This window comes from Myzus persicae, unplaced genomic scaffold (genome assembly GCF_001856785.1).
Source record: "Myzus persicae strain clone G006 unplaced genomic scaffold, MPER_G0061.0, whole genome shotgun sequence".
Lineage (NCBI taxonomy): Eukaryota > Metazoa > Arthropoda > Insecta > Hemiptera > Aphididae > Myzus > Myzus persicae.
Genome location: NW_019102171.1, coordinates 51,083 through 76,499, shown reverse-complemented (window position 1 = coordinate 76,499; position 25,417 = coordinate 51,083). Strand labels below are relative to the sequence as shown.

At 37.1% G+C, this 25,417-nt stretch overlaps 1 protein-coding gene across 10 annotated transcripts in view; it reads left to right on the top strand.

The window, feature by feature from the left end:
* The window catches only part of LOC111031450, a 238,595-nt gene that overhangs the window by 181,488 nt on the left and 31,690 nt on the right, over positions 1–25,417 (top strand). For all 10 annotated transcript variants that reach the window (XM_022311378.1, XM_022311377.1, XM_022311380.1 and 7 more), the window contains one exon: positions 18,157–18,200. In XM_022311378.1, coding sequence (XP_022167070.1) covers positions 18,157–18,200 — 44 coding nt within the window. The remainder of the gene's footprint in view (positions 1–18,156; positions 18,201–25,417) is intronic.

The following is a 25,417-nucleotide window of genomic DNA, read 5'->3' as shown; positions in this document are numbered from 1 at the left end:
AACACACAGCCAACCACTCCCGCCAACGGTCTATACCCGTGTCCTCTTCTCCTACACCTCCTCTCCCACGTTCTCTCCGCGGCCACCTCACCAGCACCTTATATTCCGAGGGCGTTAGTGCCTTTTAATTACAAGACTCCGGGTCGCCCGTCTTTTAAACTCCGCCGTGCCGGAGAAAACGCCTTCTCCTTTGCCAGTGTGCAAAGTGTGTATAAAGAACTTTTAAAACTCGAGCCCCTCACAAAGGCCCCTTAATTTATTATTATAACCCGAGATCCGTTGTATAATATTTAACGGGTCGGAACAAGCAGGTTAGGTCTCGCCGGCGAGGTGCGGTGGTAGAATCGGCAGAGAAGTTGCCGCAATGTCGTAGATCGGAGCGAGAGTTGGGGGCATACACCCCCGTACACATACAAACGTGCACAAAGAAACCCCGTGACACGGTTATACAGTTCGGTAAGGTCTCTTCAGACCGCGACTTGTACGGACAAAAATTATAGTTCCGTGCATAATAATCGAGCTGCGGTTACATTATTATGGTTTGACGTTTGACTGCATAGAAATGTGCATGCGTGAGTACAAGTTATCATAACACCTTGATTCCATTGTAGTATACAAAGTAGTCGAGCGTAGCCAGTATATTTAATAGGTATACTAACGCACCACGCACGTACAATCAAAATGTTTGACTTTAGTGCATGCAAAAAAAAAACACTTTATTTTATATCTTCATCTATATAGGTACCTATACATACACACGTTGGCTACCCATCGTACTTTTTGCATTAAATATTAACTGATTAGTCTGCACGTATTGAAAAACGTAATCATGTATTTTACACCCTCAAATATAATGTATATATACGTATATAATATATTCACTATTCAGGTTACCTGTAACTTTATTCCCCTACTTTTTTTCGCTCATCGGAAAATAAAAGTCCGGTACTACGGTCGAATATAAACCAAACAGAGACCCTCTTCAATTTTTTAATCTTTCACAGCCGCTTAGCGGCCATCGAGAACCCAGTTGTTATCGTCTCACTCCCGCCCTGCCGTCCTGTGGTTGTATTAAATATTTAAAAGAAACGAGAGACCTTTTTTTTCCATTCCCGCTATATTATATTTTTTTCTGCGTTAAAAAAATAACCTTGCATAGTAATGAAGGAGCTGAGCCACATGAAATATGAACGCATTGTTTTGCGCCCAAATGAGCCTATTTTCCGAAAGAAAACTTTTTACTCGAACGCTTTTACGTGGATAACAACGTCATATTTAGTCTATGTTTACTGTTTTTATTGATTTTTCCTTTTCAGTATATGAAACAATTCAAACACATGCTAGCCATGATCCCACTATCTAACACCTGCCCGTTGCCATAAAAAAATGTGGATATTTTTTGTATAAGAATACACGTGCAGACTATTAACACACATTGTACATTGACAATAAAAATAGAAAAACTATAATACGCTTCGATGTCGTCTTTATCAAATCTGTTTGAATTATAATTTATGTTAATATAATATTCAGCACTACATAGAACTCCGAAGAGTATAATTAAGTGTTGGTTAGTTTTATATTTATATTTGATATGAAACGGCCAAAAACGTAAAATTGAACCAAATGAAAAAATATGCATATTTTTATTTCTATCCTCTATGAACGATCTATTTCATATAAATTATCAATTTTTAAACACTCTAATTCATTTCCGTTTTTGAACACTATTTACAACGATGATAGACCTATATAAATATACGATATACCTATAATAATGGGATAAAAAATAACAATATTTTAAACTAATGTTTTATTATTAGTTTATTATTAGTTTAAGATATTTCTCACTATTATAAGCTATATATCAACAAGACAACAAATATTCTAGATCATACAATATGTCTTATATCAACACATTTGTTGTAATGACAAAATTATGTATAACATGATATAATACCTTGGATGATAGATTTCGTAAGATCGAACTATGAAAATAATATTATTAATTATTAATAGTTGATAATACTTACATTGGGCAGTTATACATGGTAATAAATAGTTATTCTCATAAATATAAGTTAACACAATAGTAAAATTTAGTTATAAAATAAATCATGAGTATAATTTATTATTTAATACGACTGTTTTGAATTTACTAGTAAGAAAATCGAGGTTAGTGATTTGAGCAGGTATTATGTACATTTTTGGACATAGTTTTATTCAATTAATTTCTTAAATTTACTTAAGTTTTCGTTTCTTATGAAACAGGCCACCATTACGCTTTTGTTATAAATATTAGTATTTTATTTATATTGTTTACTAATGTTTTTTTTCTGTCTTATAATCAAATAATTAGAAAGTCTCAAAACAATTACATATTTTTAAGTTATAATTGATATTATTATTGAACTAGTTTGAAAAATATTTATACATATTATACAGTTCTAGGTATATGAATTAATATTTAATATTTATAACTCGAGTAAAACAGTATTGAGGTATAGAATATTATAGGTAGTTGATTTTTATGCATTTAAAGTTAATACTTGTCTTTAAACTAATTGCTTAATAATAATTGTGAAGATAATAATAATTGTCCCTGTGTTTTGTAGCCATAGTTTGAACAAAATTTCGACAAACCCCTATTTAATTTCATTTTTTATTGCTTCGTGAAATATAGGTATAAGCACACAAATCCCTTGTGTTCGCCTGTAGGAAATATATAATAATATATGTATATGTGTAGGCTCGACAGTCGACATATAGCGAAAGGTCTTCTAAACCCTCGACCCCATCCGAAAACCCGAGTCCGATTGTAAATACAAATTCACCGATAAGCGCCAATAACTCGACCTTTCCCCCCGGAGAAATACTCTTTTTCACCCTTATACCGCCGCTGCCGCTGGAGGCCACTGAAATTTCCCGTCTCCGCGTGAGCACCCGGGGCCGCCGACCTACATCATAATCTCTGGAAAATGTAAATGTGCGTATATATTCTTGTCGGGCCCTCGCTCGCGAAGACGCATCGACTAAACCATATCATAACGACCGCGATAATGCACAGTTTCGAGTGTTTTTTTCCGTATAAAATTCCGTTCGTTTAACCGACAATTCCTCGTACAATATAATATGTCAACAGCCGACGCTATCGGAAAAGTTAATCCCACGCTCTCGTTTATTGCATACTATAGGTTTTTACGTGTGTGCGTTTTTCCAACAGGCCCCCGGTGAAAAATGACGGCAGCGGTGTGCGTATTTGCATTTAAATTGAGACATTCAACTCTCGTGTAGGTATGGGTGTCTACACACGCGGTTGCGGTGCTCTTTTCGTCATTACTGATTAAACAAAAAATAAAATACATCTATACATTTATTATTTCCCTCTTTTTTTTTCTGAAATAAAACCAACGAATAATATATATTTCTGCTCATGACATCCTGCAGCTTGATCCGCTCCCTCTTCGATCAAAATTATATGCAAAGAAAATATCAATCATCGTAACCGCCACATTGACGTGATGATATTTTCACTGTAGGTATACCTACTGCGGTGTTAAAAACAAACAGTTTTCCCATATTGGATTTATCCGAGAGTGATATACAATTATGCGATCAATCTGTACCCACTGATATGTTACCAACAAAGCATACAATCTGTCTCGATTATAGTCGTTGAAGTAATGGAATTTAAAAGTAGAAACGTATATGATGATTTGCACAATAAATACATTTTATCGGCAGTGCAGATTATCGAGCACGACTACACAATTTTAAATTCGAACGGATTTACTCAAATTTCAAATTATTATAAAATGCCATAGATTTATAATTATTACAAGCCTAAAATGTGTCTTAGTGTTTTTTCAATACTTCTCATAATTAATGAATAATACATTTTGTTTTTCTATTCCTCAAGAATATCATTAAATGTGATTGTGGACTTTCTTAACTGGTTTATTTTTTCATCACTAATCATAAGTATTGTAAAATATCTTCAAAATTCAAAAATGTATCAATGATCTGTAATTTCCAGCCATGTTAAGATATTTGGATGTACCTAATTTTAAATATTAGTTGTTCGATTGTAGCTTATCTTTGCATAGTTATTAAAATATAAAACAGTGTACAGTATGTATAAAAAACAAAACAATCGTCCTATACGGAAAATACTGAATCGTTTCTTTTCTTTTTCTTACAATCATTGACTATAATTATAACTTATATGTATTGTTTTTTGAACACAATCTTAAGATAATTTCTCTCGTTTTGTAACTGGAACGGTTGATCCGTTCGTATTTATTATCGGTTTCTCAGTTGACTAAGACGAGAAATATATTTCTTATTCATTGGTCTTTTAAGTCACTGCTGTGTCTATACATATATATATATATATATATATGGTTCTCCACGCGCTCAGCCAATGTCCCGGCACTCGGCAGCAGCAATTCCGTTTGAGCCCAAGCCCCCGGAGACGCATAAAGCAAGGGGTCGTCAGTCGAAATCAAATAGAAATCACCGCGGCGGAAACGGAGCACGTTTTACCGGGAAAACGGACGCGGTCCGAGGGCAAAAACGTTGAATGACAGTAATTAGTGTGGCGGTCGGCGGAGGGCATTTGTGTTGATTTATCAGGTTCTCACGAAGACGGCGAAAGGACAAAGTTGGGCAACGGGTCGTCTAATGCAATCTGAGTATATGTGTGCGCATCGGGTACCGTATATATACTTTGTGTGGGTGTGTGTGTGAATTTTTCATTCCTTTCTCTTGCACCGTGCCCAATCAGTCTTAACCGAGTACAGTCGAAGAGGGTGGGAGGAGGGAACAGGATACGTCTTTTATTTGCAACGTCCATTCCGGTCCGGCTCTCATCTCCGGGGACGTAGGAAACTTCTGGGCGACACTTAGCCAGGACGTGTGCTTTTAAGTTCAATACGAATCAATTATTCCGTTTTCCCCGCAATTCAATTATATATTGTGCGCTGCATGCAACCGTACAGTGTATCTATCCATATGACTATAAATATATATGCTATACTATATGTGCAAACATAAGTCTCGTGGTCAATGTCATCGTTATATTCTACTCCAGTAGCAGGGACCTGCAAAAATCAATTCCAAGAATCAGAAATACGCGATTCCCAAGAGCATGTATACTGCGTAGTATGTTAAAAATATAAAATGAAAATATATAAACAAGCACGTCACGTGCACGTTTTTATAATATAACGAACTTATCCAGAGAGGAGGTAAATTATAAATTTAGTCGTCGAAGCCTGAGAATAAAGACAAAGGATTTTAAGTTTTCCAGCCCACTTGGTCGAAAAGTGGCGATGAGATAGAGGGAAAAGTATAGCGTTTTCTTCTTTTGAGATTAATCTGACTGGTCGCGTGGATGGGCGGGCGGTTAGTGGATTCTTAATGTGCGAACTCAAGCAAAATGCTAAAAAATGAACCCAAATGAAAATCCTCCTTTGGAATATTATATTTGAAACGAGATTTTATGTAGTTTTGTTTTATTTTTTGATTGTACAATTTGTAAATAACCGGTAACTGCAAAAATGCATTTTTGAATAAATGACTGCATATATTTTATAATATACATTCTTCTTATTCCGATCAATTAAATATTGTTTTCATACTACATATTCGCAGGGCTAAAGTATTACATACTTTGGTGGTGCTCGCATATTTGAATATTTCTGCATGCTATTTTATTTTATGTTATAATAATTATTGAAATTGTATACCTATAGCGTTATCCTTGAAATATTTACTCAAAAACTCTGGCACAAACAATTAGGTTTCACTTCCCAGTTCCTGAGAAACGTCGGATCTCACGCACTATGTTTGCTGCTACGTAGACCCACGCAATAACGATTGAACATTCTACATTGAAATAATAATATAATACAGTAAACGCGTAATCAAACGATTCGTATCTTTTAGACATTTCAAAATTATATGATTTTTCGCATTGGTAGAACGTCTGTTCATGAACTCGTTGGTAAAATGTTTGGACAGATCCTAGCGGTGTAGGTGGTAGCCAAGTTGTTCGTGTACTGTTAATATTATTTTGTAAATTCTTGACGACGACGACGTTTGTGACAAAGTCGCACGCGCAGGCCTACGAAAAATCGCCTGAACAGGAACAGCAGCTGCTGCGCCCGGCCATCCTCCGTGGCGCAATTTCTCGGGTGTATTTTTTTTTTAATAATAATAATCCTTTTCACTCGGTGGGGAGAAGTGTCAAGTCGATTACAAAAGAGTCCGACGAAGTCACAGCGGTGGGGGCAACGCGGCCTATACTGTGTGACTGTTTGAATGTGTAAGTGTGTGTGTGTGTGTATGTGTGTGTGTATGTATATACGGCTGCTGCCAGTGTTCGACGTCGCCGCCGCTGCCGATAGATTTGCATAAACGGCCGGACGAATTAAAACAATTAATACCGTTATTCTTCCCACCTCCTCGTCCGTCCGTCCGTCCGCGGCAGGGGACTCCTCGCCCGCGCTGCATCGCGCTCCAGACGAACGGATTTAATTAAAAAAAATTTAACATCCAGAACCAGCGGCAGCGACGCCCTCGAGCGTCGAAAATTCGCCAAAAACGAACGCGCGTTACGATTATTATCATAATTATAATTATCGACCGATCTCTCCTCCCTCCACAACTTACCACTACTGACTGCAGCAGTCGAAGTGTGTGTGTGTGTGTGTGTGTGTGTGTGTGTGTGTGTCGAATACTGTATAAATATTATTAATCTGTGCTTGTGTGCGTGTGCACAATACGACCGAAAGAACTTACACACCCGTTCAACACTCCCGCCACCGTCGCACCCAAATATTGGCTCGCCCGTCCGCCTCCGCGTGTTTACAGGAGTTTTCGCTATATAGGGCCCGACCGACCAGCAGACGAATGCGCTGGCTCGCTGGCTCAGCACTACTTTTAATTAAACTCCGCCCGTGAAATTTATTTTTAGGAATGTCTCGGAGGCTGGTCTACGTATATAGTATTTATATATATATATATATATGTACGCACAATAACGATCGCCGCCGGACCGATCTAATTAGCCGATTGGTATATTACGAGCCAATAGATTTTTGAAAATCGTACTTAACAATAATATGACACCGCGCCAAACCGCCCTACCACTGTCCGCGAAAACGTCCGTGCGATTACCTATAATATGTACCCGTTGTGCGACAGTTTACGTAATTGTATATTGTCAAGAGAACATCATGCGACAATGCCCAACCGCATAAACAAGTTTAGTTCTTCTGAGTTCAATACTATATGCAATAGTCGTTTATTAGATCAACACGCTATCGTGTGTTTTTCTTTATTTTTAAAGTTTCCTGCTCATTCGTTTGCGTAAATCAAACGCACGACAATAACGAAAATCATTTCTGCCGTTTGCGGCAAAGCGTCAGATTATCGTATGTTTACAAGACGTCATAATCTTATGAAAACATTATATAATTTGAAGATCATCTGTACATTAATAAATGTTTGTGCACGCGTATGCGTGCAACTGTGTAAGGCGCAAGCGATCCACAATTTGGTACATAAGTAATCATACACTCGAGGCTGAGCACATCAGAACCGATTTTTTTGAATTTTGAATTTTAAAGAAGGGATCACATTTATGGGATTTCTCACGAAAAACGAATATTTTTTGTTTGTGTAGGGTTTCCAGTGATTACAGAAAATAAAATAGTTTTTTTTTGATCGAATATCATTATTTAGACCTGTATTTTATATTTAATCAAAACCACCTAAAATGTACTACTCAAGTAGATGACCGTGGTTACGGGCAACATCTTGCAGGATCAACTCATGTAGAATAGAAGATAAAATATTTATTATACCACAATACATATTTTATATTATTAATTTGGAATACCTAATAATAACATTGTAAAATTAACGTGTGATATGCACTTTTAAGTACCTACTCAAACGGCGAGTACTGAATACTAGTTTTTGTTAATCAAATACTCAAATATCCTCCGACGAGTGGTCGCCAAAAATATTATATTTTACAGTATTCGGACAAATACGAGTATAATGATTCCAATATAACGGCCGTCGTTAGTCGACCGCCGGCCATTTCACGTAGTTTAATCAAAGCGATTTTGGTGTTAAATTCGTTAGCGGGAAATACATTATATTATATTGAGAGTTAGATAGATATATACAACACTTGTCCTTGGAGATCCAACGGGCTCTCTATAAGGGAGAAAGACAGCAGCGATTCAGGGGCGTCTTTCCGAAATTATTGCGTCAAGCTCTGCTGCTTAACCCTTTTCCGGATTTTACAAGCGATCGGGGAGTCGTAAAGTGTTCCCTTCAATCGTTGCCGATAAGGCTTTCTGTGGCTATCCATTAGCAGGGACGTTGCCGACTCAAATGCGTTGTCATAATAATAAAATGTTTGCGTGTGTGTGGGTGTGCGGTGTGCACACCGAGTATTATATACGTATGTATATATAAAAAAAAACCGTTTTCCACGTCGAAGACAAAATTGCCGGCTATTTGCACAAACGATGTCTTCTATTTTATTTAACATTTTTTTTTATTATTATTATTATTATTATTATTATTATTATTATTTACAAAAGGGGGAGAAGGTCTGTTCGTATAACTATAATATCATACTTTACTTTCGTTCCTTTTTGATTTGCTCGAAACACTGTCGGCAAACACGTCGACACTCTACCGGGCGTATTATATAGTTCAAATATATTATGTTCGGACGTTTGCATGGAACCGCTATTTAGACGGACCCTAAACAAATATACCACCGAACTTGTTGTTAGGGTCGAGCCGTTGCCCCGGCGAATCCGAAATTAGTCGTTTCATATATAAAACGCTTTGGCAAAACCGCAATATCATAATACGTCTCTCGTAGCGGTCAGAGTACATATAAATATTATATTATATGAAAAATAAAATTCGGACGTCGTCGGGACGGTTTAAATTCGATTTAAAACGAGAGCCATGATATTCGTATGAATATAGATATTACATCGTGGTCATGCAAACAATTTGTAAACAGTTTCAATATATTGAAGTATATAGTATATTTTAATAAATCGTTATCGACAACAAACGACTTCAGCCTACACATGATATATTTTATTTCTTCGCATACTTTCCGTTATAACAATATTCGTACCTATATATAATTATATAATACTTACATTAATACACACATTACGCGATGCATTAATATCCATACACGTCGTAATAATAATATATAATAATAATATCACTGAACGCAATAACGTACAACAATATCTAAGTACATTTAATTCTCGTCGCAGATCATATATTATAATATTATATTATTATTATATTATTATGTGCAGCGCATTACTGTGCCGCGGCCAGCACTGTCTCGACATTATACTATAGTTCCGTGTATACAATAATAAATTTACTATAATCCGCATTCGAGACGAAAACCGCCACCATCGCTCATGATATTATTATTACGACGACTGTATTATAATCGTTACGTACTCGCTCGAAACTTAAACAAGTGTCTCCGGTAATAAGTATAAGTGCGTTTGTCGTGCGAGTGTTGTGTGTAAGTAAGTTTCGCCTCGAGTTCCGCATCCGGAACGCGAGACACAATGGGTCCATACATCATCTGCACGGTTACCGCGGTTATAAATATAATAAACCGTTGCGGTATTCGGAGAAAACGGAGTCGGGTCCTTTGGCGGTGGGCGGGGAGGAGAGTGCCTTATCACAATTATTGGCGTGGAGTGACAGTGTTATTTGCCTCCTGGCGATAACGCGAGGTCATTCCGATGTTATAATATTATACGTCGTCGCCACACAGTCAAATCGTCCGCACCAGATTCTTTTGTCGGCGTTATTTTATTTATCGACGATTCTTAGGGATGATGACTTTTTTCACTCGTCGCTTTTCGTGTTAAATCAACCGGACGGGAATTAACCAAGCAAACAGACGACGTGTATATATAACACCGCAAAAAAAAAAAAAAAACAGAAAAAAGCTGGTCCGATCCGCGAGTGTTGCTCGAAAAAAATCGTTTTCTTTTGACGCCCTCGAAACAGTCGACAATTACCGTCATCCGGAAAGGGAGTGTTTTCCCTTCATCAATTTCATCTGGCGTTTTTTCTCCCGCCCCCGCCACGCTACCGCCGTCATCATCGTGATTCTTATATTTTTAGTGGCCGTGTCGGTTTTAACTTTATATAGCGAGATTTTTTTTTCCCACTTTTTCGGACATTTTTTTTATATTTATATATATTATATACGTACACAGGGACATCTGGGATTGGTGGTGACAGGATAATGGGTATGCTGTGGCGGGACTGAGAAGGCATAGATGATTGATCTGTTTCCCCGTGATGCCGCCGCTATATAACGTTAATTGGATGATCGATGGTTTTGCGAATTTATTATAATGAAGTACGGCGCGAAAACTCTCTCACTCTCTCATCGCGTACAGCCGTGCCCGGTCACTGCAGGCGCGTTTCGGATGCTTAATTATTTTACATAGTCGTCGATCACCGTGTATAATTATCTTATCGCCGAGCTAATTGGCCAGTAGGACGAAATAATATGTTTAAATAATAATAATAATAAATAACCGAAACGAAATTAAATGAAATATAAATAAAAAGTTGATATTATATAGTAAAATAACCGCGGGCATCGAGTTTAAACTATATCGGGAACGTCTTGTCAGCGGCGGCGGCGCTGTGGAAACGACGCGTACCTCGGGGGCTCGTTATGGCAGTGCGCGCCGGATATCCAAATGAACGACCGGATGCCGCGTACATGTTCTTCGCCGGAAGCATATTACTGCAGCGAAACTTAACGAAACTACCCTCCCGCACCCCTTAACAATGACATGCACGTCACCGAGAGAAACGTTTTGAAATGGCAAACCGAGAAACTACGGACGGAATTAGCAGCAGTTTCTTGCGGAGTAGAGGGGAACTTAAGAAACTTCTTAGAACGCCTAGGGGAAACCGTGTAGTATATATTTTTCCCGCAAAAAACGAGAGTATTATCTGCGTTTGGCACCTCGGAAGATGTTTCGGGTGCAAAATGAAAAAACTAAATAAAAACAGGTAAAACCCTCAGTGATGGAGAAGAGCGCGAGTCGCGGTCATAATCCAATTTTATTTCGTACGTATAAAGCCTGATGCAAACACGCGGGAGAGAGAGTTCCTGACGAGTTCATAAATTACGAGACGCGTTAACTAGACTGTCAGAGCATAGACGATAGAATATTTTATGCGCCAACAAAGGTTATATTATTATCATCATTATTATTCACCGTGAACTGCAGTAATTTTCATCTCCGACCGCTGTTTGTACATTATACTCGGCAAATATCGCTGTAAATATTCCTAATCTATCTCCGCCGATAACTACTGCATGTTACTGCAGCAGTGGCAATTCGTTTTGCGTCTTAATCGTGACTATAATATAATAATGTGATAAAATCTGCAGTAAAGTGAGAAGACCCCCCGAGGTTTAATCGACAATATGAAAATATAAAGTTACAAATGTGTTTACCTAGTGATCGAACAATTTTGGGAGACAAATATTCAAGTTTTTCCCTAGTGAAATAATAACATCAATATAGCCAATGCAATATAGGCGTATAGTTTGGAACAGAGTGAAAACGATATTATATGATATTAAAAATATAGGTACCCTTTACGGCCGGGTAATAATATATTATTATATTAAATCGCAAGACGAGATATTATATTAATACATCGGGGTGTGTGTAATATTGTGTGATTAAATCAATTATTGAATTCGCGTTGTTTTAATTTTTAACCCGGCATCATATTTCAATTACCCACTACAATTACGACCAGGTTATTTTGAGGTATTAAATTATTATTTTTGTCTCGTCGCGATATCCTATTGTAATCGGCTTATACCGTACACGGGACCCCACAAATTCGTACGAGAAGGGATACACACACACACACACACACACAAACACATATTACTGGTATTAGATATGCACAGTGTATATACGGGTTTACATTTGTGTGCGTGAATATATATGCAATTCGCTTAGCAACGAAACGAGGCTGCTGTAATGGTTCTGACAGCCGGGTAATTAACAGCCGGACGGACGGAGACAGCGCGTGTCTTCAGATCGGACGTAGGCTCCCGGTCATCACCACCGCCTCCATCACCTCCAGTGAATTTGCGTATATTATTATATACGGCGAGACAGCGAAGCCGGTCGGTCGGTCGGTCTGTCGGTCTTCCCCTCGCGTGCCGACACGTCAGTGGATCGTGAAAAATTAATTTCGATCCCTCGTCTGCCGTGCGAGCGAAAAACAATTGCTCCGTATAATTGTTGTGTACTTATATGTTTATATATATTAAAATCATAACGAATTAGCCGGGATCTCATGCACGCGCGACGAGATACTAATATTATTGTTCCAGTCCCCGGCAAACCGTTCCACCGCACCATCCTGCACACAGAAATAAGTCTGTACTACGAATATTTTTACGACGTTTTAGACCCTATCGGAATAAGTTCTGTTTATATTTTTTTTTGGTCGGTTTTTTGCTTTTCGCCTTTCCCGTTTACCCGTTTTCTTTTTCGATCACTGTAGTGTCGCCGGTTTACAACAACCATGGGAATTGACCATAAACGCACGTTAGTATGTGTAACTGGCCCAGCCCAATTGGTTTTAGATCGAGACCGTATCTGTGTACCCCGCTGTTAAAGGGTCACGACTCTGAATCATATACATAATAATATACTCGTATGTTATTTATATAGTGCTATATAACAGTAAATGTATTATATACGGGGTTAGCTAAATGACCTTAGACCTAAGACTAATCCGATTATTTCAAAAACTACTAAGCAGCGTTTTTGAAAATATTTTTTAATACTTATAAGTCGTTTATAACTACAATTTTCTATCTAAAATTAATTTTTTACTTCTCTTAGTGTAATCATTTTTAAATTTATTTATTTTTTAATGCCAACATACACTTTTAATTTCTCATTCATAAAGTTGCCATTAAAAATAAGTATTACATTTTAAAATTATAAAAACACTGTCAAAATAGTTATTTATAGATGTTTTTTTTAAATTGTTGTTTTGTTACTACTCAAGACTATGTAAAATAAATATTTTCAAAAAAGGTGGTTTTTTTTAATAATAAACAGTGCATTACATGTTAAATGGTTCCACCCATATTATATACACACATTTATGTATGTATGTGTATAATAAACACTCGTCGGGCCCGAGTTTCACGTTGCGTAATGATGTTATGTAATCAACTACCGCGAGTCGGAATAACAAGCTGCAGCGCTTTCGTGTGTACGGATACACGGCGTGTTTAGTATACATATACATATGCTCTGCGAATGAAAAACGGGGAAAAAACTAGAAAAAAGAAAACGAAAACTGTGTACGCGTAAACACACACACACACACACACATACACATGCACATACACGCGTATACATCGCAGCACTCACTGTACAGCTGAACTTTCGCGAACCTTTGCTGACTTTTAATTACCGTCGTAAAATAGTAGCGGCGGGGGCTCTCGTTCGCGGCTCCCTCGGCATTTCTCATCAAACACGCACGCACGTCGCTGCCGCCGCCGCTGTGTGATCCCTCGGTTCTGGATTAGACCCCGGGCTCGCAGAGCAAATATTGAACTAACGTTAAGACGTTGCACCCTCCACGCACCACATCCGCCCCGCGGTAATCACGGGACTGGCCGGGTCGGGAACGTGCCGAGGAGACGCCGAGGGTTTTACACTATTGACTCGGCATATATATATATACGCGTATAGTTTTTCCACGACCACCGTTCGACTACTTATATGTATGTGTGTGTGTGTGTGTGTGTGTGTGTGTGTGTGTGTATGCAGTTGCCGGCTCGGAGAGAAATGATAAAATTCGCTGTGTTAGTCGAAATTTGATTAAACGACGATATCCCGCCACGGACCGTTTTTATTTCGTTCCACGTCCGAACGCGGCGATTATTATTGTTGTTGTTATTATTATTATTATTATACTGAGAAAACGGGGGCCCTCCCCTCGCCCTGGACGGCTGGTGTCGGCTTCGATAATCCCGGCGTTCGATATCAGAAGAATGTATATATATATATATATATATATAGATGTTTTCATGCCGGTGTAATATGTATATGTGTATATATAAGACGAGATGCGGCTGCGGTGGGAGACTAAACCTAATAATAACTGTCGTAAAGACGAGCTCCAGACCCATCCCCCCTTTCACCATATCCCGCCCAACCACCCCGACGTGGCGGCGATCGACTATACCACGGTCTGTCGATTAGGATAAGCCGTTCTGGAAGAGGGGAGCACCGACTTTACGACGAGCCCGGAAGTCAGAGAGACTGCAGCAGGCTAATAATGACTATGTCCATATTATATTATAAGATCGACAACAACGATATAGAGACAAAACGGTACACAAATCCGCCAAACGATGGCGTCCCCGATTCCGCTGTATTTAGTGCTATGGTTTTTCTATAAATGCTTTTACAATAACATCTAAGCGTCCGAAATCGTACGAAATTTCATAAAAATATTCAATCATGAAAATCGCTTAATATTTTGATATGAACGATTTTAATCAAATGTTTGTGTATTGTAATAGGTATTAAAGTGATTAAATTATAATTTAATAATGTGTGTATACGTATAGTATAACTTTTTTCGATATTTGATTCGTGTTCTAAAAACGACGAATTTCGGTCAAACAAGTAATATAATAATAGATAATTGATAATAATATGAAACGACGATTAATACACTAAATGTATGTGTTTTGAGATCATCAATAATATTAATCTTCGATAAATTTAATGAAATGTATTAAATACATAATACAAAAATAGTTTTTTCTAAAATCAGTAACTTAAATTAACATTAAAATATTAATTTAAAATAATTAAGAGTGAAATAATAACCTAGAAGTAGAAATTCTCTAATACTGTATTACAGTAGATTTGATTTTAAATGTAAATGTTTTATTTTTAAATCTTAATATTATATTAATGAAAGTAACGTTTTAAAGAATTTATTTTTGTTGAATGCCCTCGAGTAATGTAATCGGCCAGTCGGACTGTATGCGTAGGGTTGTGAAAGATCGTCTCTAAGTGCATAGGCTACGATTTTAGCACTGAGAAAAGGGTTGTTATCTCCAAGTAAGAATGCGAATAAAAACACCCGGAAATAAAAAAGGGTGATACTTGAAAAGGCCATCGTCGACGAAAAAACAGACATTTACTGGTGAAAACGGGCACGCGGTACTTGGCCCCACGGCACCGCCGGCGTCGTTAGAACAATCCCTTCGTTATCACACTTTTTTTTGTTTAAAAAAAAGGTCCTAAAAAATCAAGGCGAGAGAAAAAAAAACCAACACTTAATTCAGGAATTAAAAACACCCTGTTGAGTGCACCAGTGGCTCTTCAGTATTGTCATCCGAGCCCCCCGGACGTGTTTACAAACGGTTTTTATGTGCAAATAACAATAATGAGGGCGGAAAAAAAGGTCGGTGGATTAAAACAATGGAGTATTACCGGTGTCGTAAACAAATTTTAAGCCACACGCAAAATGCTAAGCGACTGTATAATATTACATAATCTTACCGAATAATAATTGTCGATATAGTACCGTCACTTGTATAAGTGTATAATACCGCCACTATAAGAATAAATTACTATTATTATCATTGAAGTGTAAAGGCACTTGTTCTTCAAGAGCTTGGCTTCAGACAAGGAGGCATTTTTTTCTTATACTCACATGGCCCTACACCCACTGAATAATGTAATACAAAACATAACACATATAGGTTTACTTGAAATTTGAATATAATGAAATTCTCGTTGTGACAATCCATTGCGCGTATAAGTACAACCAGATGGTAATAAATGATTATATAGTCACCGATACTTTTAGGAGTAAAATTAATTTGGCAACACGCGGTTATTTTAATGCGCGGATTAATATTAATATAAGTTACTTCGGGAATATATTATTTAACATATACCTGTATAATAAATTTCGGGAAACAGTACTATATACATGCACAGTTTCAATAACTTTGCCTAAAACTGTACAGCATATTAAGCACGCGGTCGGCTCCCAAGTTTATCCCACTGTCTCTCTCTATCTCGTTCTTTCTCTATCTCTCTCAGTCACACTCGGGGAGACGGCCAAGTTTGTTGGGTAGGTAAAACAAAAAAATCGCATAACCTTAAATTCGTTCAGGTTTTTCCCCCGTCCTAAAATCTCCAAAAGAGACCCAATCCGCCCGTATCGTGCGGCGGGACTGCAGGAGAACTGCGCGATATAATTGTTCTTGTTTGCCAAGTATGTATAGTGCTTGGAGCGTATAAAACCGTTTTCTGGCGCTGCGGGACCGTGGTATATCAGCGCGGTTCCGGTCCAGTGGTTCCGGCCCGGTAAATGCACACAACCACTACTACTACGACGGCAACGACGACTACGATGACGACGACGAAGACAACATCGTCGACTACTCGCGCGTTCTTTTAAAGAACATCCACCGAGTCCGTTTTTGCGAGCTCCCTAGCAGTCCTGTCCACTCGACCGTCTATCCGTCGTTGGTGATGTGAGGGTGGAGTGGAAGGGGGCAGCTTTGTTACGGCCGATAGTCAGATTATATGCATAAATACACGCCGCCCTGCAAGTCGTAATGAAGACATTAAAGGGTCGCATATTGATCAAACGGCCGTTTCGCCTCGCGTCGTGCAGCAGTTCCCCTCTATCCGTTCAAACTCCGTCCATCTTGCTGCTGCAGCCGTCCTCTCCTTGCACCCCTCACACCCCTGCTCCGTCGGACCCTCATATATCTTGACAATAACATGGTACCCCCATTCCACCTTCGCCCTTACCACCTCCATACGCCGCCCCCACCCCACATCCACTAACACACAACACATCGCACTACCGTTTACAATGAGTCTGCTTCTGTGCAGCGCATAAACGCAATCAAGATCACTCCCGGCCGATCGCATCGTCGCGCCCACCCGACTAAATGTATATTATATGAAAAAGTTTACGTTTTTTTCAAAGGTTCTCGTCGTTGTCCCCCGGAGCCTTTCAGTTCGTCTATATCAAAATATACGTAGGTATATAATATATAATATTGTCGTAACCTACGTTGAACGCGACGGAAAAAAAGTTGTGCGCGTCATAAATACATATATATATATATATATATATATATATATATATATATATATACACGCTCAAATGCATATACGTGTAATAATACGCTCTAGTGCCATGCTTGTATATATTGTGTAGAACGGTTTTATCTGTATAATATAATATATATACGCGTAGAAGTAAAACGGTGTTTCATATTTGACGTTTCTCCTGCTCCTCCCGAACAGTCAAAAACTGCTTATCGGGCAGGGAATATAGACTAGAGACGCATTCCTAAAACCGTTTCCCCTAAAAAGCTTAGCATAGACCACCGCGCGCGCGGGAAATCACTGTGGGGAGGAGGTGATACGAGAAAACGCATAAAATCCCTCGCGTGCTGTTTTTCTCTCGTATACACACACTTCCCGGACACCTCTGCCGAGGTATTTTATTTTTCTTTCTCCGGTGTTTCACAAGAGGGGGCGCGAAAGACTTAAGCCTCTGCGAAAGAGATCACAAAAGTCTCAGGGAGTGAAAAAAAAGTAAACTATACATTGTGTATAAGGGGACGTCTTTTGTTAAATGATACACCGGCAAACACAATGATAAAAAAATGAAAAAAATAAAGAGCTGTGGTTTATGCGGTCATGTATGTATTTAATAGGCCAAGTCACACACACATATATACGGCCTTTTAATACTTTACCCAACACGTTATATATCGTTCAACAGGTAGTCTATTAAAGAGGTCCTTGTGTGCATCGTTATGTGCTCGAAATCTTTTTTTATCGCCCCTATATGACATTTACAAGGGGTCACCTATTGCTGCGGTCATGTTATGATACGCAAATCATATCATTTATGGATAATATTATATATGTACATAATTTTTTTTTAACTGTTATTTTCACGCCCAATTCTAACTTATGGTGTATTTTCTTTATGTTTCAGACCTGTCAGTCCGGCGGGTGAGATACAAACAAGCAATGAGCAAAGTAAGTACCCAATTACGCTTTATTATTCATTATAAAAAATAATGTTATCAGAATACTGCTATATGCCCATAGCCCAAACATATCAATCGTAAATATAGTTTTATATCAGTACTTCTTTCATATGGGTTAATTATAATAGGTCTAAAAATATAATCACAATATTTTATTTTAGGTCACTCTAATCAATTTATGACAATATTATATAATTATATTTTCAAACAATATCAATATTAAAAATAAATAAATTCATAACTACATACTTTATTTAAAGTGGACTGTATTATTAATTATTATACCATACCTATATTCTAAACTAAACTGCCATACCTAGACCTAAAATAGGTATAAATATTATATTTAAAATTGACGTTAGTGTTTTCCTTGTTATAATATATTTAACCTATATCGTGCCATATACATCATATTTACTGCAGAAAAAGAAAAAAAACAAAACCCCAAAACTAGTAATTTCAAAGTTAAAGCGAGGGAGCCTTGGCAAACACACATATACACGCTCCCGTCGCCATCGTCAACTCACCGGCATATAAAAACAAACACTGCCACAGCAAAAGTTTTAATGAAATATGCACGAGGCAAGGGTTATTTACTCGACGGTCGACTTTCTAATTTATCAAAAAGACATTTCGCTCAAGTGTATACAGATACCTCTCCAACTACTCGTCCGCCGTTCGTCTATATCGCTCCCGTCTTCGACTTCTTTGTGTCGCCCGTTCGACTGTCATCCGAAACGCATTAATATACCGACGGTCCTGTGAGCAAACACAAACCGGGCAGAATCGGCCAAGTATTTTAATTTATCTGGAACGCCAATACGCAAAGTTTCCACTTCTTCCGGTGCCTGTCTCGGCCCTGGACGTGCATGTGATGCTACGGCGACGCTCGCTCCCCGCCGGAAAGTATATATATTAATTAAATTCCCAGCCAGAGAGAGTATATCGATCATCAAAGAAAATAGAAAAGAGAAAGAAATCCCGATGAAGATACTTGTATATATTCTGACTGTACACATAATATTGGCACGACCTAGTTAAAAAAAGGCTGCCCTTTCTTAATATAATGAATTTAAAATTAACGTTTCAATAGGTATTTACATCGATATAAGTAATCTTGAAAATAATTGTACTAAATCCTTTAAAAAAAAATTGTTTTATATAAATGCGCATTTTAATATATGGATTTAAAAAAATATATATATAAAAGTTTGAGTAAACATACATTTTCAAAAGAATTGGTTCAAATAGATTTTAATTAAATAATAAAATGTGTCTTTCGGTACCCCAGTTGATATATTTAATAAACGGATTATTAAAATCATAGCTATGAATTAATTCCAAATGCCATAGCTTTATATAGGTGAGATAATTTTGTCTTGGAAGATACAGTCAGTCGCTCTTCAATAGCGGAAGTTCTCAAACCAATAAAATTCTTATTTAACCGTACTGGGACCCAATTTTCTGTGCAGTAAAATAAACCTTGTGAATTAAATAAACAGTTAGCCCTTTACTTTATGTTATTGAAACATATTATTCATATACGCTGACACAAATTATGTCCACCAATCTCCCTCCATAACATGTACAGAATACGTATATGATAAAAAAATTCCATATTCTTCAGTTAATGCACATCAATTCATGTTTTATGTTTTTTTTTTTTTTTATCACAACAAAATTTATAAAAGTGGATTTAATTTTTACCCATACCCCGGTTGATTGTTTGACAGATTATTTGATATTAACCGTATTCGCTTACCATACAATATAATATAGGACCTAAATTTATTTTTTCAAAGTTTATATTTCCCAATTCCAGTTTGTCAGATGCATGATCATAAAATAATGCCATTGACTTTTCGACGTTTTTTTCCCTGCCAATCACATTGGTAACAATCCGGAAAGCGAAAAAAAACATTTATTAAATTACAGTATACCATAAAGAAAAAAACATAACTTGTTTAAACACCAGTGAACAATCCAATTCAATTTTTTTTCCTGGCTCTATAATACACTCCGCTAAAACGCTATTGACTCGCTGAAGCGCGCGTGACTCTGTGTAAACAGCAGTCGATTATGAGTGTTTTGATCGTTTACGTTACACCAAAAGGGGATCTCTTGCAAAGACAACACGAAGTCACTAAAAGGTGCTTAGCCTAATGGGGAATTAAATAGGTACATAAACGGTTAATCTGACAAAAGTATTTGGAAGACAAAAAAAAAACCACTTGACTTAATTTGAACTCTGTAGGAGGGCTTTGTTCTTTTAATGTGTACAAAATACAAAAACAAAACGTCGAGCACACAATGAATATTTTCAACTCGTTCCGTCTGAACATCAATCGACGACATTTTTTCATGACGACCTCGTACGAAAACAATAACGCGATCCCTATCGTCGTTACGATTGCGCAATATTACTAATATGAAACTATGTAGAACGCTCGGGATTTTGATGCGTTCGGGACGCGTCTGTAGCTGTCTGTGCGAATTATTATACAATTTTTTTCGCGAAAAAACCGCACATAAAATCTCGGAGAGACTACGGGACCAGTGGGAATAATATGCACAGCGAGACCACGCCACGAACGAAATAAAACTCGCGCAGTTGTCTGGGATACGAGACGGCGAGTGGCGACGGATGCAAATATCTTTGGATGCGTTCAATTTTGCACATCTGGTATTTTAAGTAAAATGCGCGTCTTCCCCAATAGTCGTGGGGAGACGGAGAGAGACTGGGACAGACAGACAGACAGAGTCTGCCCCGAGATGGTCGTCTCCGCGTATGTGTGAGTGGAGAGTGGAATGGTTAGGGGGGAGGGGGTTCTCCCTCTTACTTGACAGCCACGCAAGTTATTATTATTATAAAACGAAATCAAATCTATTCGAACGCGGCCGGCGGTCTCGGGTGAATAAATTAGCGGTTAAGACCGAATAAGTATGGCAAAGCTCTAAACCATCCCCCACCCCGCTTCTTGGTCGCCTCCGTGAGCATATTCTTGCATATACACACACGCCGAGGATTTCTGCGCGGTTGTGTATGAAGTAATTATTACCCCCGCACATCCCTCTTCTTACTCTCGTGCATAACCCCTGCATCCGTGCCGCGACTTCCTACAAGGCGAGAGACGGCGCATACAAATCGGTTGACAGTGCCGCCGTCGTATTATAAAATTTTGAATATGAATGGGCGAGTTTTGCATTTGTAATAAGCCGGGCGCGCGACGCACGCGTTACCCCCCCCCCCTCCATCATTGCTGAATCTGCAGAGCAAAAATATATTCCGCCTCGCGAGTCAGGTGAATGTCGGTTGGTGTTTGACGGCAAGGGGGTGGGTGGATGATCCCCGATGGAAAATAATATTTCCCGCGCTGATTATGTTATTATAATACATATATATATACTATTGTGTGTATATATATATACGTCACTACTCTCGGTTATATATAACGACCGAGAAATAGACCTCACGACAGCCGTGTGTGAAATAATAATAATAATAATCTGGGAGTTTAAACGGATACGTGACTTTGGCTTGTGTGAGTGTGTGAAGAATACGAAGAATCGCGCGCTATACTGTGATTACTGATTACCAGCCAATCCGAGAACTGTGTATGTTTTATTCTGTTGGAGACAAATCGGATCGATCGCATCATAAGTCAAGTGCGTGTTAAGTAAACTACGTAATGTAGGTGATTAATAAGACGAACGCACAGCTTATTAGCTGTGTATATTATATGTTTATTGTGTGTGTGTGTATTGGAGGTAAGTGCCCTGATTAATGTCCACCGCCAGCACCCCTCCTGGTGTGTATATAAATGCATGCGCGATGTGCTCCGGCGTAATGTGTAATAATGCGTTTCGTTGAAATTAATTTCTCAGCACATATACACCATTACACACAGAACGCACATATATATAATTTATACACTATTATTTTATAATAATATAATACTGGTAAACTTAAACTCGTATGTCCTACCGGTAAATCACGTGGCGCTATACCATATACCGCATACTAGTCGCGGACCATCGCATCATAAATCTCCCCGTTGCAATAGAATACATACCCATTCGAGAAAACGACGACAACATTTCATCCGTAATGTAACGTGCAACGATATAACAACATAATTCCGTAGTTCGTTATTATCCCATACTACTCGTATAATGTAATTATACGGTGTATTATTATAGAACGAAATATGCACAATCGGTGTAAGATTCCAGTATTTTTCTCGTAAAAAACGATATTTAATCGAAACAAAAAAATTCCATGTTTACCACTTTACCAAAGTTAACACGCATTCATACTGCTCATTGAGTGACCGTGGGTCATCATACAGACCCCTCTCCGGGAACCAAAGTAAACTAAATCAGAATCTAACTGGAGATATTATAATAATTTAATATTTAATAATAATATTTTATGTAAAGCTCTAAACCAGTGTTTTTTAACCTTTTTAAAAACACCGAAAACTGTGCTCTTCACAAAATATTAACTGCACAATATGTTTTAGCCATCAACAACTTTTTCTTCGACGAAGAACTTTTCCTTTTTTTTTAGGTCATTATATTTAAACTCTTACACGAAATTAGATAAACAAAATTATACTTTGGTATAGATTAATATTAATTATAATTATTATGGAAAAAAAAAACTTTCAAACTGTACATTGGTTGAAAACCACGGATCTAAATAGTATAAACCGATATATATATATATAGAACATGATATATTCCGCATCCTGTCTCTCCACAATCCGGAGATTTGGTTCGCTCATCAAGGGGGTGAACCATCCGCTGACTCGGCAGCGTGGCGGGTCGATGTTATTAAAACGGTTACCGTACTATAATATAATATGTATACAATATACATGCACACATACAAACGAACAGACCAAGTTTTTGGCAGGTCTGTAATAAGTATGGGAATGTCGAAATATTTTTCAATTTCCTGGTGACGTCACCAGACTACGTCGCGACGTTCATTAATGCACAATGACACGACAGCGTTTTCTGAAAACACGACTCGTAATGCAAAAAGGGGACTTGTCGACGGTGATGTGTGTGGGAAATGAGGTTTTATAATATTGTATCGCATACACCGCGCGTACTCTTAAAAACTATAAGTATAATATTTCTCTCGTATATAACGAACCGCGGTTTCGACGTTTCAAAGTCATAACCTATACACGACTCATATTATAAATTAAATTGCAATCATAATATTTCGTGTCGTTTGCATTTTTTCCCCTTTACTCTGATAAATGTTCTAATTTAATATGTTTTATATTACATCACGTCTTTACAAAGTCAATATAATATTAGAAATTAATTAACTCAATAAATTATCAGATATCTTTACAGTAATAAATTCTACTAACTTTTCTATTAAAAAAACAAAAAACAAAAATAAATTGCATTCGAATAACTATATAATTATTATATACCTACGTTAAAAATGATTTTGTAGAATTATAACGACATTCGTATAGTATATTTTCGAATTAAAAAAAAAACGTATTGATTAATCTGCCAGACGATAATGCGAAGACTTAAATTATCATATTAAATCCTTTTATAAAGTTCGAAACTTTCACCCTTCGACAGGTATTACTGTTCCGTAAAATATATGAAAATATTTTAAAGAAACTCGAATGTTCGTCAAAAGCATATTTGCGTGTGAAAAAGGGGCATACGGTGATTAATTTTATTCAAATTGGCCTCCGTATTTTCAGGCCAGTATGTGTGGAAACGGCCGGAGCGTAAAATCGTATCTTGCGAATAACCAAAAGAAGCTCGCACGTATAATAATAATAATAATAATAATAACAGCGTAATGACGACTACCGTGTATTATAGTAGTATATATAATTTGTATTCAATCCTTAGGGTCCTGTGTAACGGAACCAGTCATCTGGCAAAGAAAATCTCTTAAAAAGGATTAAATTATTGTCGCGGTATACATGACGGAACTTCTAGATTTGCATAAGGGTGTCAGGTGCGTGCGAATCTGACGTGTTCCCCTTAGACGGTTCTTTTTTCTTCTTCTTCGTCTTCATCGTCGTTACCTCTACGCCGCCCTAATATAATATATAAGCACGTATAAATATTTTCACAGCAACGTAATCAATTCACATGAGATTACGTGGTAATTCGATGGCGGCATACGTATTTGCGTTTTTCCAATTCCCTGAGACGAATAACTGAAATTGTCAAAAACGCAAATCCGAAAACTTCGAATCGTTTCGTATTATAAAGAAACGGTTTTCGAGCAATGCAAGTACCCATATTCGTTGTATTGAGACTATATGTATATAGTATATACATTATACATATCATCATTGTTTGATTAAATGATTTATGTCGATGGCCTGTTATCATTCGTTTTACACTTTTACAAGTATATTGAGTATTGACGTCACATATATATAACGGTAACATCAAGCCTAATCTATTTTATTGGCAACATCTCAAACGTACAGCGCAATAAATTATACATAAGGTTACAATAATGAGTATTGTTCAATTTGTAATAATCTAATTCAATAATTAAAACTGGCCGAAGTAAAAAATCTATTATGTGAATAGAATTTTAATATGGTTATTTCAAATTTAATCAACAAGATATATAATTTAAAAAAAAATCATTTGTTTCAAAAAATGCAATTTGCGATTTCAATTATTTTTATCATCCACGGTTATTACGAACTTATGTACCTACCATTTTATAACTGCAAATCAAGTCTGTGTGGCTACACTATAAATTATAATATTATATAAACTGTATTAAATTAAATTATACTTTCTTTTCTTTTGCAATCTGTATAATATTACAATAAGTAAAATAAATGGTTAAATTAATTTATATGACGTTAATAAATACACATATTATTCTCTTTATCCAGGACTAAGGAGGCCATTTATATAAACATTAAAACACATAATATTATAAACTTTGAGTATTATATATTTGAGACATGAATTGGTAGTGTATGATTGATGAACATAATGGACTTTATTTGTATTTAGATTCATAAAGATAAGTTATACGGTGTCAGTCTTAAATATAGGTACCTAAATTCATACTAACAATGCTAAACTTAATTTTTTATGATTACTTCATATCTTATTTTTTAATCACAATTTAAATCGTACATTTATACATTTTTTAATCTTAAAAGTTAAATATTTGGGTAC